Source organism: Micrasema longulum, unplaced genomic scaffold (genome assembly GCF_059751315.1).
Source record: "Micrasema longulum isolate JH-2025_06_02 unplaced genomic scaffold, ASM5975131v1 h1tg002377l, whole genome shotgun sequence".
NCBI lineage: Eukaryota > Metazoa > Arthropoda > Insecta > Trichoptera > Brachycentridae > Micrasema > Micrasema longulum.
In genome coordinates, this window is record NW_028279527.1 from 149,534 (window position 1) to 167,983 (window position 18,450).

The 18,450-nt window shown below is 38.8% G+C and overlaps 1 protein-coding gene across 1 annotated transcript in view; it reads right to left on the bottom strand.

The window, feature by feature from the left end:
- LOC148272327 (glutamate receptor ionotropic, kainate 2) overlaps positions 1–18,450 on the bottom strand; it is a 42,116-nt gene that overhangs the window by 22,545 nt on the left and 1,121 nt on the right. The window contains exons 2-7 of the mRNA XM_088240199.1: positions 11,507–11,640; positions 9,495–9,656; positions 6,614–6,865; positions 5,508–5,671; positions 3,948–4,001; positions 2,142–2,306 (exon numbers count right to left, since the gene is read on the bottom strand). Of these exons, the coding sequence (XP_088096325.1) occupies positions 2,142–2,306; positions 3,948–4,001; positions 5,508–5,671; positions 6,614–6,865; positions 9,495–9,656; positions 11,507–11,588 (879 nt within the window). The 5' untranslated portion in view covers positions 11,589–11,640. The remainder of the gene's footprint in view (positions 1–2,141; positions 2,307–3,947; positions 4,002–5,507; positions 5,672–6,613; positions 6,866–9,494; positions 9,657–11,506; positions 11,641–18,450) is intronic.

Consider the following 18,450-nt stretch of genomic DNA (forward strand, 5'->3'; position numbering starts at 1 on the left):
ACTCGTGTGTATCTACTCAATTAATAACTTCATATGTAATCCATCTTTCTCATTTTAATTTCGCAATATATTTATATATATTGCATATGTATATAAAATGTTAAATAAATAAACAAACCGACTTGTCGGTGGGCCAGTTTCCAGGAGATTATTGGAACAGGGATTCCAAGCAAGAAACCCCTTCCAGCGGAGAAAATGGAGAAGGCTTGTTTAGGATGGAAATCGGTCGTAAACATTATGTAAATTTAATGTAATAAAATCACCACAAGGTTAGTGCTTCAAATATAAAATTTATATAAAATAAGCGAAGCATGGAATTGGAAAAAAAGGGACGAAAGTAGACTGAATGCTGTTGAAATGCGATCCCTCAGGCGAATGTGCGGAAAAACAATGCATGATAGGTGCCCTAATGTCGAAATTAGAGCAGAATGCAAGGCTGAGTTAAGCATTATCGACAAAATTAAGAAAGGTCTTTTGCGATGGTTCGGTCATGTGGAGCGAATGAATGATGAAAGAACGGCTAAAAAGATTTATGATGCGAATGTGTCTGGTTGTAGAAGTCGAGGAAGGCCGAGAAAGACATGGCATGATCAAGTACAACAAATTCTTGAAAGTGGTCATGTGAAAAGTCGGAATAATCGACGTGCGTGCATGAGAAGATGTATGAATGTGAAGGAAGCAAAGGAAGTGTGCCAGGACAGAGTGGTGTGGCGTTCTATCCTCTCTGCCTACTCCTCCGGGGAAATGGCGTGATGGTTAGTGAGTTAGTTAGTTAAAATAAATGTGTGATTTGGTGGAAAGTAGAAGAACTTAGTCATCAGATCTACTAAAACATGTATTATTAATTTTTTTTCAAATTCAAATTATTTATTTAAAAGTAACATAACAAATAACAAAGGATTTAAGACGTTAAATTGGAAGTTTATATCAAACCAAGAACCCTCGAGCAATGGTTCGATATTATTAAGGTATAATACTCTCTAATAGCAAGAGTATTTGCCTCTTAAACATAGTTTCACTAATGTGAAAGGTGTCTATCTCCAAAGTGATAATGTTCAGCTGCTCGACTGCTCTTCCAATCGGCATGACCAGAGGCAGGTTGGTTCTGGAAACCGGGAGGTAAAACAGTCTGTGCTGACGCTGTCGGAGATAGCCATCAGGAACATAAAAATTGATACTCTCTAAAATGGCCGAGTTACCGATGAAACCCCTTAACAGTCTGAAAAAATGGGTCAGTGTAGACCCATCCCTTCTAAATTGCAAACTATTGGTCCCAAGCATATATTATAACAAATCCAAGCAGATAAGGAATATTTAAAATTTGAATGGAATTCTAAGAGCCCTCTGGGCGTTTAATATATATAAATAGTGGATAGGAAATGATTCCACAGTGAAGCCGCATGGACACTATATGAGTCGGAGAAGGAAGAGGAATTGTGGATGGGTACTGAGAAAGTGCTTTGAGAAATAGAACAAAGAGGTAAACCATGAACCGATAAGCGTCGACGGAGGTATATAGGGGCGTTAGGAATATGAAGTACAGTGAACAGACGTGCAGGGTCCATAGTCCATAGTCGATGACACACACGTGTTAAATTAGTTCACCTGAAGTAGACTAATGGCCGACGATGCAATGCCATAATTTTCAATCGAATCCAATACATTCGTAAAATGCAACCCTATGAGTATTTCACATGAAATCGGAGGGCATCGTTCTACAGTACATTCACACCGTCCCTACCATGAAGAAATGAACTACAAAGGAACGTCGTCTATAAAGAGACCACAGGACACAGCCAACGTCAGTCAGTTCAATTCACGTCAGACCAGCACGGCATCACACAGTTCCAGCATGTAGTTCAAGTGCAGTTACTTCAACCCATCATCGCCGCTACGCTCGCGCCTTGAGCTACACAACCAAGTGCTGTATCTTATTCGCCATGTAATAAATACGCATTAAACACCAACTTCGTGTCTTCTCTGTCAATCTCTAACTGGGGTAGGAACTCCAACCAAACCCTCAACACTTTAATCCTACAGACGTGAGGGGGAGTGATAGTCTCTCCGCTGTCTAACTTTGAGTCCAATCAGTTGCCAACGATAATCAATCATGTCCTCTCTCCCCCTCCCGCACTGTATACCTCTATGGTCCCCCTCTCGGAGAGTATGTTGGTCCCGATGGGGTGGAAGCGCTCCATCTGCTGCAGAGTGTCCCGCACCTTATCGCTGTCCAAGTCCACGAGCCGCCAGCCGCTCATGTTCACTCGATTGAAGTAAAAGTCTTCCAGATCAAATAACTCCATGTCCTTGAATCAAAATATGTTTTAAAAAATACATAAATGAGCAGATACGTCAAATAATTTACATAAATGCTAATGAGATAAATAATTACCATAAATGAGTAATTAAGTCAAATAATTGATATAAATGAGCTAATACAGTGTAACCTCGTTTTTACGTTCCTCGATTTTACGTTTTCCGCTTTTTACGGCAAAATGTTTAAGTTCCATTTTTTCCCATGCATTCTCATTCAAATATCCCCCAATTCACATTTTACGTCGAAAATTTTTCGAAACTCATTCGATCTGTCAAGATGCCGAGCCGCGTGCCGCCGCGTTTGCCCAAAATGGTGTATAAAATCAAGTTAAATAAAAAAAATGTGCTAATTGTTCTCTCAAACTAAATTCAAAGTAGGTTCAGCGCAATTGGCCATTTTGTTTAAGTGTCTAATTTTTACATTTTACTATTTTTTTACATGAGATTGACGCATGTTTAGGAAGAATAAAGTCTTTAAATCAATAAATTACGACGCAGAAAGTTTGAAATTTGGCAATAGAAATATTATTATTTGAAGTTTCAAACATAATATGGAAAGAAGATAGTTTAAACAGTTATCATAAAAGTGTGAAACAGTTTTGCCGCGATGTAAATGACAGTTGAAATTCTGTAGTGCCATACTAAAAAAAGTGATGCCATATAAATAAAATTTTCCAATATATAGGGAAAAAAATATTGTATGCATTTTATGAAAATCAAATGTTTATTTTCGTGTTTTTAAGGTTAAGTACCTACATCAAATTATATGAAAATGTTTTTTTTAATTCAATGAAAAAATCACGAGAAAGTGGACAGCTTTAAATACTTGGGAGTACACATAACTGAGGATGGAAGCATGCATAAAGAGCTCGCAACCCGCCTAGGAATTGCTGGAGCAACCTTTAACATGATGCGTGTTGTATAGAACTCTAGTTTATATTTGGTCAAAACGAAATGCCGATTATTCAACTCTTGTATAATGCCAGTTCTCCTATATGGGTGCGAATCTTGGCACCTTACCAAAGCTCAAAACACCAAACTTCTGAGTGTTGAGAGCAAGTGCTTGAGAAGAATATTAGGTATAAGGTGGTTCGATTTTATAACTAACATTGAAGTCCGAGAACGGACGCAGCAGCCTCCAGAGAATGCGGTGGTGAACCTGGCTTGGCCACGTGCTGCGCATGCGTCAGGGAACCTAAACCCAAGTTGCCTCTTCTTTAAACCTGCGGGATCACGCCGTCCTGGAAGGCCGTCAATAACGATCTTTAGACTTTATTCGGCGGAATTAAGGGGCGTTGGATTGACATGGTAAGAAGCGAGAGTGCTGGCTGGCGATAGGGTCTCCCGGAGGCAACTGGTGATGTCCACATGTTCCACTTAGGAGCGGATGTGGAAAAGAAGTAGAAGAAAAAAACCACATTGTAGTATTGATTGAAAAAATACAAAATATTTTTAATAAAATCATAGGTAAATTTGAATAATCCGCAATTACGATAGTTTTTACAATTTTCCATTTCCTCACTTAAACGTTTTTCTCAGTTTTCCACTGTTTTTGTTGTTCTCTTAAAAAACGTAAAACAGGGGGTTTTACTGTAAGTAAAAAGAGTTAATTGGTAAAAGAAAATACTTACAAATGATGCAAATAGGTAGTGATACCGGTGGTTATTCATCTGCAGTTGGAGAATCTGTAAAAGTGATAATTATTTATGTTTTTTGAGCGTACTGAATTAGATCATCAGGTTCATTGGTCAAAATTCCCAAATATTAAGTTAAGTTCATTATGTAACCTTTCCGAACCTGAAGGTGAAAAAAATCCCTGGGAGGGTACCGGGTACCGTATCCCAACTAAAATGCTACGAGGGTTGTGTAAAAAATAAGGTACTCAAATTTTTTTCAGGTTTAAGACATTTTTTATTTGAACTGAAAAATACATCATTGGAAAGCTTAATTTTTCAACTATTTTTCAACATAATCACCAGATTTTTCAACGCATTTTTGTTGACGACTAACTCACTTTTGGAATCCAGCTCCAAAGAAGTCCGTGGAGGAATTTGGTGACCGCTTCCTGCACTCTTTCATCAGTCTCGAAACGTTGTCCACCCGAGTGTTGCTTTAATTTTGGAAACAAGTGGAAGTCACTCGGTGCAAGATCAGGGCTGTTCAACGAGATCCCAGCCAAAATTTTCGATTAAATTCTTGGTTTGGCGAGAGACGTGCGGGCGCGCATTGTCGTGGTGCAGTCTAACGCCTTTCGTCAGTCTTCCTCTCCGGCGATTTCTCTCCGGCGGTAGCCAGTTCCCGAATCGTTATACTCCGATCTTCCAACAGAATTCGCTCAATCTTCGTCACAACTTCGTCACTTGCTCATCGTGGATGTCTATGCGCCCATCGGAGAACTCCCTACATCATTTGCGGACGTGTTGAACGCTGATACAAGCTTCCCCATAAACTTCATACAACTGCCTATGAATATCAACCGGTGGTAACGAATTACTGAACGAATTTCGCACCTGACGGTGACGGCGATCAGGTGTTCCATCGCTGTTAGCTGTCAGCCCGGCACTGAACGTCGCAGCGAGTTTTAATAAGGCAAGATCTAGAGTGGGGGAACCAGCGCACATAGCGGTGTTGCCGGATTTCGTCTAGAATTTCGCGCGGCGAGTTTACAGAGTTGGGAACCTTATTTTTTACACAACCCGCGTCTAGCAATATGTCCAAAGAAAGACAGTATCTTTCTCAAACACACCACTGACAGACGAGTTGTAATATGGAGCTCTTCCAGTATCGATGCATTCGTCTTTCTGGCTGTCCAAGGCACACGCAGCAGCCTTCTCCAACACCACATCTCGAATGCATCGATCCTCTTCCTCTCGTAGGCACACATTGTCCACGTTTCAGCCCCTTATAGGAAAGCGGAGAATACCAGGGCTTCCATCAACCGCTTTTTTGTGTTTATTGATATACCTCGATCTCGCCAAATCTTCTCCAAACGGTTCTTTTCTTCTTTGGCCATTTGAATCCTGCGACCAATCTCAGGCCTGCAACTGCCGTTGTTGGATATAAGCGAGCCGAGGTACACAAAGTCATCCATCAGTTCAATTCATGTATTTGTATATAAAGTGTTAAATAAATAAATCCTATGAGAAAAAGTGTCTGCTGAGGAAACTCTGAGAAACTATGAGAAAACTCACCGCTCTGAACAGCTTCTGTATGTGAGCCGTGTCGGTATCCACGATTATGTTCGTGATGTGCTTGGCTCGCAGCTCCGACAGGACGGCGCGGTAGGACGACGGGCCGTCGCAGCGGCGGATGTACAGGTCGGCCGTGGAGCTTATTCCTTGGAAGCGAAATATATCTAGAAGCAAATGGAACATTTGAGAGACATTCAACCAAACAATTAAGAATAGTCCAGAAGGAGCGTAGAATCATATTTGAATACATCGGACTTTTTCTTGTGCACGCGGAAACATCGATTGACACAACAGAGTAGATAAGTAAAGGGTCATTTAATAAAAGTAATTGAATTAATGAACTTTGAACGTAAAATATAAAACAAATTTTATTTTACATAAAACGGAGATTTTTATATCATGTTAATTAATATTTTATGTTTTAACGATAATGTTGGGCAAATGTTCACCACGACGTTGTTTAATCTGAGTTTTAATTTGTATTAGTTCTTTCATTAGATGAGCAAAGTAGGGTAGCAAAATTTACTACCCTGGCTACACTAACGATATATCCATTTTGTTTTTTTCGACAATCTGACAGATGGAAAAACAATTAAATTTTTAACTAGTGCATTTGCCACTTACACATGCATTTGCTAATTACACATGAAATGTGATCCCATCCTGTTTTTTTTATCCTTGCAGTATTTCTAGAAAAAAAAATGAGTATAATTTTCATTATACTCCTTTTTCAACCAGAGATTATGTCAACTTTCTAGGTTTTTCTAAAGGGAAACGTTCGTAAAAACAACCATAAAATAGAAATGAGCAAATTACGATCAACTAAATGAAGTAATCAAAGCAATATTCCATAGATTCTTGTAAGTTTTGTTATTGGCTGGAGAAATACAACTTACCGTGGTCAGTGAAAGTAAGAACGCTAACCGTTTCATGACGTCACTACTGGCAACTTTTTAAACCCCTTTCATTACAAAATTCGGAAAAAAAATATCGGCCCACCCTAACGCACCCATCCATACATGAGAAAATACGTTTGTATGACGAAAAGTCAGACCGTGCATCCTCTTAAAAAAGACCTTGTCAGTGTCTATCGATCTCATACTTACTGCTGCCCGCGTCCTCTATCAGCAAGGCCGCCCGCGTCCAGTTGAGGTGCGCGACGAGGTCGGCGAAGGCCCGGCCGACCAGGGGCCGCGACGGGTGCAAGTTGACGGAGAACTCGCGCGGCTGGAGGTGCTCCGGCCCGGCCTCGAGGTGCGGCAGGTCGAGCGCCTCGCAGAGCGCCTGCACGGCCGCCCCCAGCGCCGGGGACGGGGGGCCGAACAGCGCGATGGCGCCCCCTTGGACTTGCAAACAGGCTGAAAACAATAGCATTGTCATCTTAGATCAAATAATCTCATTTATTTATTAACGGGCATTGTCCATTAATACAATTCATAGGGTTTTAATATTACGATAAAAGAAAGTTAAAAAGGGAAGCGTTGACCAACTTAAGGGACATCGAGACAAGATCTGGACTATTTATTTGGTGCTCGTTTTGGTCGCTGTAAACTTAAACCGAAAAAGGTCCAGATGTTCTTGTCTCGAGTTAACAGTACGACAAAAACGGATCATTGGAAAATTAAGACCATAGTTTGTTCTACGCTGATCAATGAGCAGTCTTTAATTGTTTCTGAACCTACGAGTCGGAATATGAAATTTTACTTGTCCCAGTAATGATAGAACATCGATTATACCATTTAGTATGCCGAACATATATATGGAGTCAATATTAGTTCTACGTCTTAGTAGACTAGAAATATTGAACATTGACTCTATATCAGCATAAGGATAATTACCTCTCTCAAGTCCGAGCATCCACGCTACTTTTCGGAGCGAGCGATGTTGGATTGATTCAATTTGATTCATGCGATTCACATAGAATGGAGACCAGACCACTATTCTAGGAGGCATATTCTAGAAGAGGGCGAACAGTCGAGCAATAAAGAGTTTTGATTGTACGGACATGAGTAAAATCAGAGGATATTCTGTTAATGAAGCCAAGTAATTTCGGTGATTTATTTACTGTATTATTCATATGCTCGTTTTATGTCAGTTTATAGTCCAAAACAACTCCTAAATCTCTGATTACTTATTATTTTACCTAACTAACATAAGTGACTATTTGATTTTATAAATTGCGTTACAGTTTTCCTGTAATAATTATTGAATGTATCGTTAAATACATCATTATACAATCTTAACATACGTGATAATGCATTAAAATGCACCATATTATTATTGAAGTTGGAAGATAAAATGTTGTGCACAATCTCAATCGCCGACTGGAGACGTTCAGGGGTACATTCTCTAAACAAAATGTAAAATCAACATTACAATTAATTAATTTATAAAGATATATCAAGTATAAAATCTGTCTCCTAAATTCCAACTTATCTAGACCAAAGTATTCTAGGCGCTGATCATAAGACTGAACTGAGTTACATTAAAATGTTAGGATACGAAGAATTTTGTTTTGCACAGATTAAATTAAATTAATGTAAGTTATGTAATGTGGTGACCAGACTACAGATCCAAATTACTACGAACTAATGAATTGTAAAGGGCTTTTCAATTGGCGCCGGTAGATATTTTGACGGCCCGTGGCGGCCAATTTGTTTTGATGACATCCGTCAAATATTTTTTTTATTATTCAGTTACTTATACCAAGTATCCATGGCAAGTAACACAATTCAACGGCACGTTTAAATGATAATATTTTATTATGAAAATGAGTGTTCGTCAGTGCAAACGTTGAGCGCATTGTGCCCATTTTACGGTAGACGTGGTGGCCCTTCACAGTCAACTCTTCAACGTTTGCTGGTCAAATAGACGACTGGTTCGGCAATCAATCAGCCAACACCCGTACGTTCAAGAAATGCAATATCGTGTAATAAGTTCGTGAAAGTGTACAGCAGAACCCGAGGCAGTCGATTCCTCGCCGTGCACAAGAACTCGGCCTTTCGCAGACTTCAACTTGGCGAATATTACGTCGGGATTTAAGCCTACACCCGTACAAGACCAGGAGTAACGTAACTGACCCATGAGCTCAAAGTTCACGATCATAGACAATGCCGCTTGTTTACTGATTGAGTTTTGAATCGTTTGGAAGACGACCCCAATTTTTGCCGAAAGATCCTTTTTAGCGACGAGACGCATTTTTGGATGAATGGCTGTGTTAACAAGCAAAATGGCCGTATATGGAACGACACCAACCCACGCGAGGTTCACCAGGTGATAATGCATCCTCAAAAAGTTACCGTTTGATGTGGATTTTGGGCCAAGCGGCGTCATTGGTCCGTATTTTTTCGAAAACGACGTTGGTGAAGCGGTCACCGTCAACGGCGAGCGCTACAGAACGATGATAACCAATTTCTTGTGTCCCAAATTGAACCATATGGACCTAGATGACATGTAGTTCCAGCAGGACGGCGCCACGTGCCACATAGCGAGCCCCACGATTGACATTCTGCATGAACGATTTGAGGGTAAGGTTATCTCTCGCAGGGGTGATCTGAATTGGCCACCAAGGTCATGTGACCCCGCTAGACTTTTTCTTGTGGGGTTTCTTAAAGTCACAGGTCTATGCAAATAAACCACAATCGACCGATGCCCTAAAGGTGAACATAACACAGGCCACTGCTTAAATTCAGCCGGATCTACGCGGAAGAGTCATTGAAAATTGGGCCACTCGGATCCGTGCTACTGTAAGAAGCCGAGACGGGCATTTAAACGATGTCATATTTCACACTAAATGGCACATATGGACCTTTCAAATAAAACAAGAATTTTGGTAATACCTCACACACAACTTGTTTTATTTAATTTCAACATCTACCCGCCCTTATTGAAAAACCCATTATAAACAAAATATCGATGATACAGATTTAAAAGGTTTACATATTCTGAATATAAATCTTAAAATCTTTTATGTATTGTTTTAAATACCTTTTTTAGTAGTGCGGAAGGAGTCTCCCTTAGGAACATACTGTATATCGTACACTAGGGTGGAGTGCGGGAGCAGAGTACGGTCCTTATTGATTCGATAGACTGCGTACTTAAAAGCCAACTCTTCGCTGCACCCCTTCATGTCTTCGGAAAATATTGCACCTAAAATCAATTCAAAACATTAACCCTTGTGGCTGTGATGTCACATGAGTCTTGCATGAATTACAAGAATCGATATATCGTCGCCGTTCAGGCAAAGATCACTAACAACCCTCAGAGTAATAATGCGTCAACAATATCACTGTGTTTCATAGAACGCAAGCGATGTTGGTTAGCAACAAATTGGCAGCCATTTTGTTTTATTTGACAACATACGCATAATGGTTTGATCGGATGCTTTTGTCGCTGTGCTTGGCTTTGTTTGTAAATAATTTGGATATTTACGTTAAAATAAATAATAAATAAAAATCAACTATGGTGAATTGCAGTATGTTTGGTTGCAGCAGTAGGAGCGTCAAAGCTGTTAAAGGAGTCAGTTTTCACAGGTAATTGATTTCCAATATTTTCCCATGATTTACATTGATTTTTGGCATTTATTGTCCCGACACGTGTATTATGTTGCTTAAAAACTTTCCTTATATCAACATATTTTAATCAGATACTATTTTTTCTCTATTAAGGAGATAAATTTGTGAATTAAAGTATGTTTACAGTTGATAATGACAGTTGATTACGGGCAATATATCGGGGCCGCACTAGGCATCCATATAAAGTTTGAGTCTTTATCGAGTAGAGGTCGATTTAAATTTGACTCGAAAATAGCAACGTTAACCTTGAAATCGCATCTTAAATGACATGTCCAATTTTCAGGCCGCTACGACTCGCCGTTTCGGAGATGTGACGGACAAACAAACAAACTCAACACGGGACTTTGGTTCCACGGAGTTGGAATTTATGTCTCAAATGTAACATAAGTATATTGTGAATAAATGAATAAATAAATTAAAAAAATAAACACACACATGTATTTTCAGTTTTATAAAATAAATAGGTATAGGCGAATTATAGAAAAATAAATTGGAATAACCCTGCAACCTCCACATCTCTCCACAATCACAGTCCATGTCATCTCCCTCCAGAAAACCCCACCTCTGTTGATTGTATTTGCACCTAGACACCCCTGTCTTTGATCTATTGAGAACTTTCCACGTAGGGCAGTCCAAACTGTGGGCGATGTTTGAGCTTTCGGATGGCATTATCCTGAGCCTATCGCCGAGTTCCTCTCTCCACAGATCTTTCCTGCGTTTGTCTGCAGAGGTCAGCTGTGACTTTGTGAAAACTCCTTCTCGATCCCCGTCTCGGAGGAGCCATTCGATGGTCGTAAAGGGGTTTCTAGGGTCATGGATCTGTTTGCGTCTCTCTGTGTCCGCCGCTACGTTTCTCCTGATGTTATGTGGACCGATTCCTATTATAGGATAAAGTTTGTACACCGGTGTGGGCTTAAAGCAGCCGGACATCAGTCGCGCCATGTCATTTACAGCAATATCCACTTGTTTGGCCTGCTTTAACAAGACCAGACTTAAGATTTTGGTTTATCTGATCATGTTACGTCTTCCTCGGTCCTCGTTTCACGTCACCGTTCATTTTCGCCAAACATACTTGTTTTACCATTCTTTCGTCGTTCATTTGTTCTACATGACCAAACCATCTCAAGGACCCTTGTTGATATTATCAATTATACCTGACTCTGATTTCAGCATTCGTAACCCTGTCATATATTGATTTCCCACACATTCGTCCAAGAGCTTTCTACGAGCTTTAATCCTTCTTTTGCCAGTTCCATGTTTCGTTCGTAGCTTGCATATTGTAACAAAACCGCGACCGAAACTTCAGTCACTAGATTTGCATCATCCTCCCCATCCTATAACCCCATACTGTAAAATCTATTGTTCTGTGGCGAAATACAAACTGTTAACGATTTTCACGGATGATGCACATCAGTATATATTTACCTATCTTGATGATTGGCGGAAGAGCGGTTATGGCGATGGTGTGCGCGAGCAGCAACCAGTAAGCTAAAACCGTGCGAGACATTTTCCTCCACTTGGAGCAGCACTTCACTCCTCCTTTTCAACTATTGCCCAACCTGGAACCAAAAAACGTTTCACAATGAGAATACATAATATATCGGCGCCGTTCGGGCAAAGGTCCAGGATTAGATATCTGTAGCTCAATCACAAATAACTGTCGACGTGCTTAAAAACATGCTAAGCACTGAAGCGATCACAATTAACAATAATAAACATGCTTAAGTTATCGCAGTCATAAGTCGACGCGTGTGTAATCTCTAAGTCAACGCTCGTGTCAGTTTGTTTTTTGTTTTCCTCATAAATAAATACAGCTCACTGGCGAAAAATCAGCGTTTACCATAAAAAATAAGACAATACATTGCATTTGAAAAATATTAAGGAGTATCTAATACGTGACGTGGCATGATCAGATAAACCAAAATCTTAAGTCTGGTCATGTCAAAAGCAGACAGAACCGAAGGGCATGTATGACAAGATGTATGAATGTGGAAGAGGCTAGGAGTGTATGCCAGGATAGACGTGTGTGGCGGTCCATTCTCTCTGCCTACCCCTACGGGGAAATGTCGTGATGGTAGTAGTAGTAGTAGTAGTAGTATCTAATACGTCTAAGAGCGAGGTCGACAGCCGTATACATCAAGCTGGACTTGCATTTAATAAAAGGTCAACAATAATAGAATCAAATAATTTAGACCTAAAACTAAGAATACTCCCAATCAAGACCTATGTATGGAGTATCTTGATGTATGGCTGCGAGACATGGTGCCTATCCGAAAGAGATAAACGGAGACTAGAGGCTTTTGAGATGTGGTCCTATAGAAGACTACTAGGGATTTCCTGGAGAGGCCACATTACAAATGAGGAGGTTCTCCAAAGAATCGAAGGGGGAAGGCACCTGCTCAGGACCTTGTCCGAAAGGCGAGCGAGATGGATCGGCCATGTAATACGTCAAGAAGGCCTCCTGCATGTCATAATGGAGGGGATGACCGAGGGGACAAATTCTAGGGACGCCCACGCCGAGAGTACCTGGAGGACCTATTAGAGGACATGCGCTGCTCATCATATGCTGACTTCAAAAGAGCCGCACAAGACAAGGAGGAATGGAGGAGAAGAATGAATGTAATTGCTGCCAGCCAATCCCAGGATTGAGACCAGAGAAGAAGAGAATACAAAAAAATGAAAATTAAACTACAATTACCATGGCGACTGCTTTTCTTGACATTTGGCTCGCCAACCGCCGGCGCCAGCTAAATGCAATGAATAGCATGATAAATAATAAATAAATAAATAAAAATGCAGTTTTGGAATATTTTCCATATTTACACCGGTGAAATTGAAATGAGTGCATTTGACAAAAGAAAATATTAAATCCATAGTTTTTTAATTCAGCTGCAAAAACTGAAAAAAGTCCAAATTTTTTTCCGTTTTTCACGTATTACGCAGGTAGCACAACTTTTTTTGCTTGCAAAACGTAGTTTCGCACTCCCCTAATGGGTCCAAACAACATTCCAAAAATGTAGCTTTCTATCGCGTTTTGTGATTTTAGGTTTTTTTTGTAACATTTTACTGACAAATACGAGGGCGGATTTACAATGAAGCTACCTAGCGCTAGATGGCAGCATAAACACAAAAAAGATTTTTTTTTTCCAAATTGCGATCTGTCAAACGGCAGCTGTTAAAATGTCACCCAAATTCATCGACTAGTTAATTTGTTGTAGCCGTTTGAAGTAAACAACTTTGTGTTTCTCGAAAAATGGAAAAAAGCGAACTTCGTGCAGTGATTAAACACTATTATTTGAAAGGGAAAACGGCGAAAGAGACAAAAGAAAAGCTCGATAAACATTACGGCGAGTCTGCTCCGTCAGATTACATGCTCAAATATTGGATTGCTGAATTTAAACGCGGCCGAACGAGCACTGCAACAATACCATCAACAGGAAGGCCAAAAGAGGTGGTTACTGAAGAAAATATCAAGAAAATCCTCGATATAGTTATGAACGATCGCCGAGTGAAGTTGCGTGAGATTGTTGAAATGGTAAACATCTCATGTGAACGTGTTTGTTTAACGTTTTGCATAAACATTCGAACATGAAAAAGCTATCGGCAAGATGGGTGCCGCGTTTGCTCAGTGTCGAACAAAAACGAGTTCGAGAGACCACTTCACAGCGGTGTTCGGACATGATAAAGTGTAATCCTGTTGATTTTTGGCGTCGATCAATAACTATCGATGAAACGTGGGTGCATCACTATACACCTGAAACCAAAAATCAATCGAAACAATGGTGGAAGCTTTGGAAATGATCCGAAGAAGGCAAAGGCAGTGAAATCGGCTGGCAAGGTTATGGCCACTGTATTTTGGGATGCACTCGGAATATTGATCATCGATTATCTTGAAAATGGATCCACAATCACAGGAAAATATTATCGCGCATTATTGGATCAATCGAATGATGCAATTAAGGAAAAACGACCCAATTTAAAGAAGAAAAAAGTTTTCTTTCTTCGAAACAACGCACCGGTTCACACAGCATTAGATATGACGCTAAAATTACGTAAAATACACTTCGAATCGGTTGATCATCCACCTTATAGTCCAGATTTAGCTCCTAGTGACTTTTTCCTGTTTCCAAACTTGAAAAAATGGTTCGCAGGAAAAAGATTCAGCTCAAACGAAGAAGGTATTACCGAAACTAACGCGTATTTTGAGAGGTTCCCGAAATCGTATTATTCAGATGGTATAAACAAGTTGGAATATCGTCTTACTAAGTGTGTCGAAGTAAAAGGAGACTATGTTGAGAAATAAATGGTTTTTGAAAAAAAACCTTTTTCTCCTACTAAGGTAGCTTCATTTTTAATCCGCCCTCGTACATGTTTCTTTCTTGCTATTGTTATTTTGGTCCAATAAAAATGCATTTATACCCCTACACGCATCTAATAATACACAAGGCGCTTAATCGGTCAATCGTATGCAGCGTCTGTCTAAATTCTAATAATTATTATCGCTAAATAAAGAATTTAATTGCAAGCGGCCGTGAGGACACTTGTGAAGCTTCGGCGACTCCGTCTATTTTAATGGACTGTTCGATAATCTATAATTCTATAAATAACCTTAGAGCAGGGGCGAATCGTGTACAGAAGCGATTATGCGCAGCTTACCATAATATTATATTTTACCATCCATTTATTTATTTATATTTATTTATTAACGGACACTGTCCATGTATACAATTTATATGGTTTAAATATTACAATAAAAGGATAGTTTAATACATTAAAAAGAGAAAAAAAGCATTGACAAACTTATTTATTTAGTGCTCGTTTAAATCCTTGTAAACTTAAACCGAAAAAGTCCAGATCTTCTCTCGAGTTAACACTCGAGACAAGATCTGGACCAAAATGTAAACGAAAAGGCGGACGGTAAATGAAAATCGAATTTCATTCAGTTTTGTGATTGGGAAATATTTGAGAAAGGATAAGAACATGGAATGGATACCTACCTTTAATATTATCTGAATGTTCTTCAATTTCTGGCACTGGATGACAAAACGTATTGTTAAATACGACAAAGACTGGTCATGGGAGAATTAAGGCCATAGTTTGTTCTATGCTGATCGATGAACAATCCTTCATTGTTTCTCAACCTACGAGTCGGAATATTGAATTTTACTTGTCCCAGTAATGATGGCACATCGATTATACCATTTAGTATGCCGAACATATATATGGAGTCAATATTAGTTCCACGTTTTTGCAGACTAGAAATATTGAACATTGACTCTAAATCAGCATAAGAATAATTACCTCTCTCTAGTCCGAGCATCAGGCTACTTTCGGAAGCGAGCGATGTTGGACTGATTCAATGTGATTTATGCGATTCACAAAGAACGGGGACCAGACCACTATTCTAGGAGGCATATTCTAGAAGAGGGCGAACAGCCGAGCAATAAAGAGTTTTGATTGTACGGACATGAGTAAAATCAGAGGATATTCTGTTAATGAAGCCGAGTAATTTCAGTGATTTATTGACTGTATTATCTATATGCGCGTTGTATGTCAGTTTATAGTCCAAAACAACTCTTGAATCTCTGATGGACTTGACTACATCAATTTTGGCGTTTTCTAATAGGTACTCGAAGGAAATCGGTCATAATGTTTTACGGTAACTTTATTTACCGACAAACAAATAATTCAACAATGTTTGAGTATGTCCAAATGCTTGCAGACTGGCCGGATTAGAACTACCTGGTAAAATAAGAAGTATAAAAATCGAAAATTGTTTTCAGGCGTTGCCTAGAAGGTGATTTGGTTCAGCCGGATGAATCTCACCCGCGTGATAAAGGTTTCAGCTCCTTTGCTTCACAAAATTCAACAGATGGAAGAGTTGAGGAAATTTGGATGTCTAAACATGGGCAGAATTGTGAATGTTATTATCTTTTACAGAATATTTTATTTTTTCTTTCTTATGGTATTCAAAACTATTATAACTGTCCATTATTTCTCATAGGAGCAAAAATTCATTAACATTTTCTTGTATTATACAAAACTATTATAACTGTCCATTATTTATTATAGAAGCAAAAATTCATTAACATTTTCTTGTAATATACAAACTTATTATAACTGTCCATTATTTATTATAGAAGCAAAAATTCATTAACATTTTCTTGTAATATACAAAACTATTATAACTGTCCATTATTTATTATAGGAGCAAAAATTCATTAACATTTTCTTGTATACCCACGGACAGGCCATGCCTTTGTGGGATTTTTTGTTTACTATTTTTCTATTAATATGTATTTCATTGATATGTAATTATGCTTTATTTTTTTAATACTCTGTTTTATTATTATGTTTATTGTAAGAAAACAAAAAATTTAAAAAAATATACATACATTTAAAAAAATATATATTATACTTTTAGTGTCTTAAAAATATATATAAAATATTACATATTCACATTTAAATCCACACATATATAATAGATAATAGTAGGAGAGAAAAAATATTTAAAAAATAAAGAAAAAGAAAACGATATTATACTATTAGTAAAGCTCACACATTTAACTACTGCGCAGACATTGGGTCAAGTAACAAGCAGTCAGCTCCCGGTGGCCCAACATTATGACGCTTGACTCACGCATGGAAGGTTCCGGGTTCGATTCTTGATGAGAACACAAAAATTAAATGTGATTAAAGCTTTAAATTTATTTCAACAGAGAGGAAAACATTTTTGAGAAGTTAATATGGAATTCTAGGCATTTACAGGGCTTATGACCTGTCATTGGCTGGTTTAAGTGGCCACTGTACACACTGTGTAACATTCACCGTTCTGCCCGTATTTGAACATCCGCATTTCCTCAACTCTTCCATCTGTTGACTTTTGCGAAGCAAATTGAAAACATTCACCATTCTGCCCAAGTGAATGCTTGAACATGGTCAGAATGGTGAATGTTACACAGTGCGTAAAGTGGCCGCTTAAACCAGCCAATGACAGGTCATAAGCGATGTAAATGCCTAGACTTCCATATTCCCTTCTCAAAAATATTTTCCCTCTCTGTTGAAATAGATTTAGATATGAATAAGTCCCTAGGGAGGAAATCCAGCCAGTCTGCAAGCATTTGGACATACTCAAAACATTGTTGGTTTTAAAAAAGTTTGGTTTTTAGTTCAACAATAAACGTGTAACGGACGGTTTCGGTTTGCGCCTGCAATTCTCGACCTGAGTGCCTACGGCCCGTTGTATTGCAATAAAATGTAGCTAACTTCGTAGTTGATAATCATAGCATGGTTTTTGCCCACATAAAATTGAAGAAATTTAAAATTTGAACCTTGGGGTGATATTTCAAACGCTCTCGTGGCCGTAGATAACACTTTTATCTCGCGTATTTACATACGAAACACGCGAGATGCTGCTCTTTCACCGTCCGTTCGCTGTACATATCCAAACCAACCCAGTAGCTCAATCACGAATAACTATTGACGTCCAAATGCTTGCAGACTGGCTGGATTTCCTCCCTAGGGAGTTGTTCATATTTAAATTTATTTCAACAGAGAGGGAAAAAATTTTGAGAAGGGAATATGGAAGTCTAGGCATTTACAGGGCTTGTGACCTGTCATTGGCTGGTTTAAGTGGCCACTTTACACACTGTGTAACATTCACCATTCTGCCCAAGTTTGAACATCCACATTTCCTCAACTCTTCCATCTGTTGACTTTTGTGAAGTAAAAGAGCTGAAACCTTTATCACGTGGGTGAGATTCATCCGGCTGAACCAAATCACCTACTAGGCAACGCCTGAAAACAATTTCTCAATTTTTATACTTCTTCTTTTACCAGGTAGTAATTCAACAATGTTTGATTATGTCCAAATGCTTGCAGACTGGCTGGATTTCCTCCACTTAAACCAGCCAATGACAGGTCATAAGCCCTGTAAATGCCTAGACTTCCATATTCCCTTCTCAAAAATTTTTCCCTCTCTGTTGAAATAAATTTAACTATTGACGTGCTTAAAAACAAGCTAAGCATTTGAGCCATCACAATGAACATGCTTACGTTATCGCAGTCATAAGTCAACGCGTGTGTAATCTCTAAGTCAACGCTCGTGTCGGTTTGTTTTTTGTTTTCCTCGTAAATAAATACAGTTCACTGGAAAAAATCGGCGTTTACTATAAAAAATAATACAATATATTGCATTTGCAAAATAGTAAGGAGTATCTAATACAAAAAGTGAAAAATAAATTACAATAGCGTGATAAATAAATAAAAAATAAATAATAATGGCAGTTTTGGAATATTTTCCATATTTACACCGGTGAAATTCAAATATGTGATTGCGCAGCAGGATTATACGTCACGAAACGTAAATA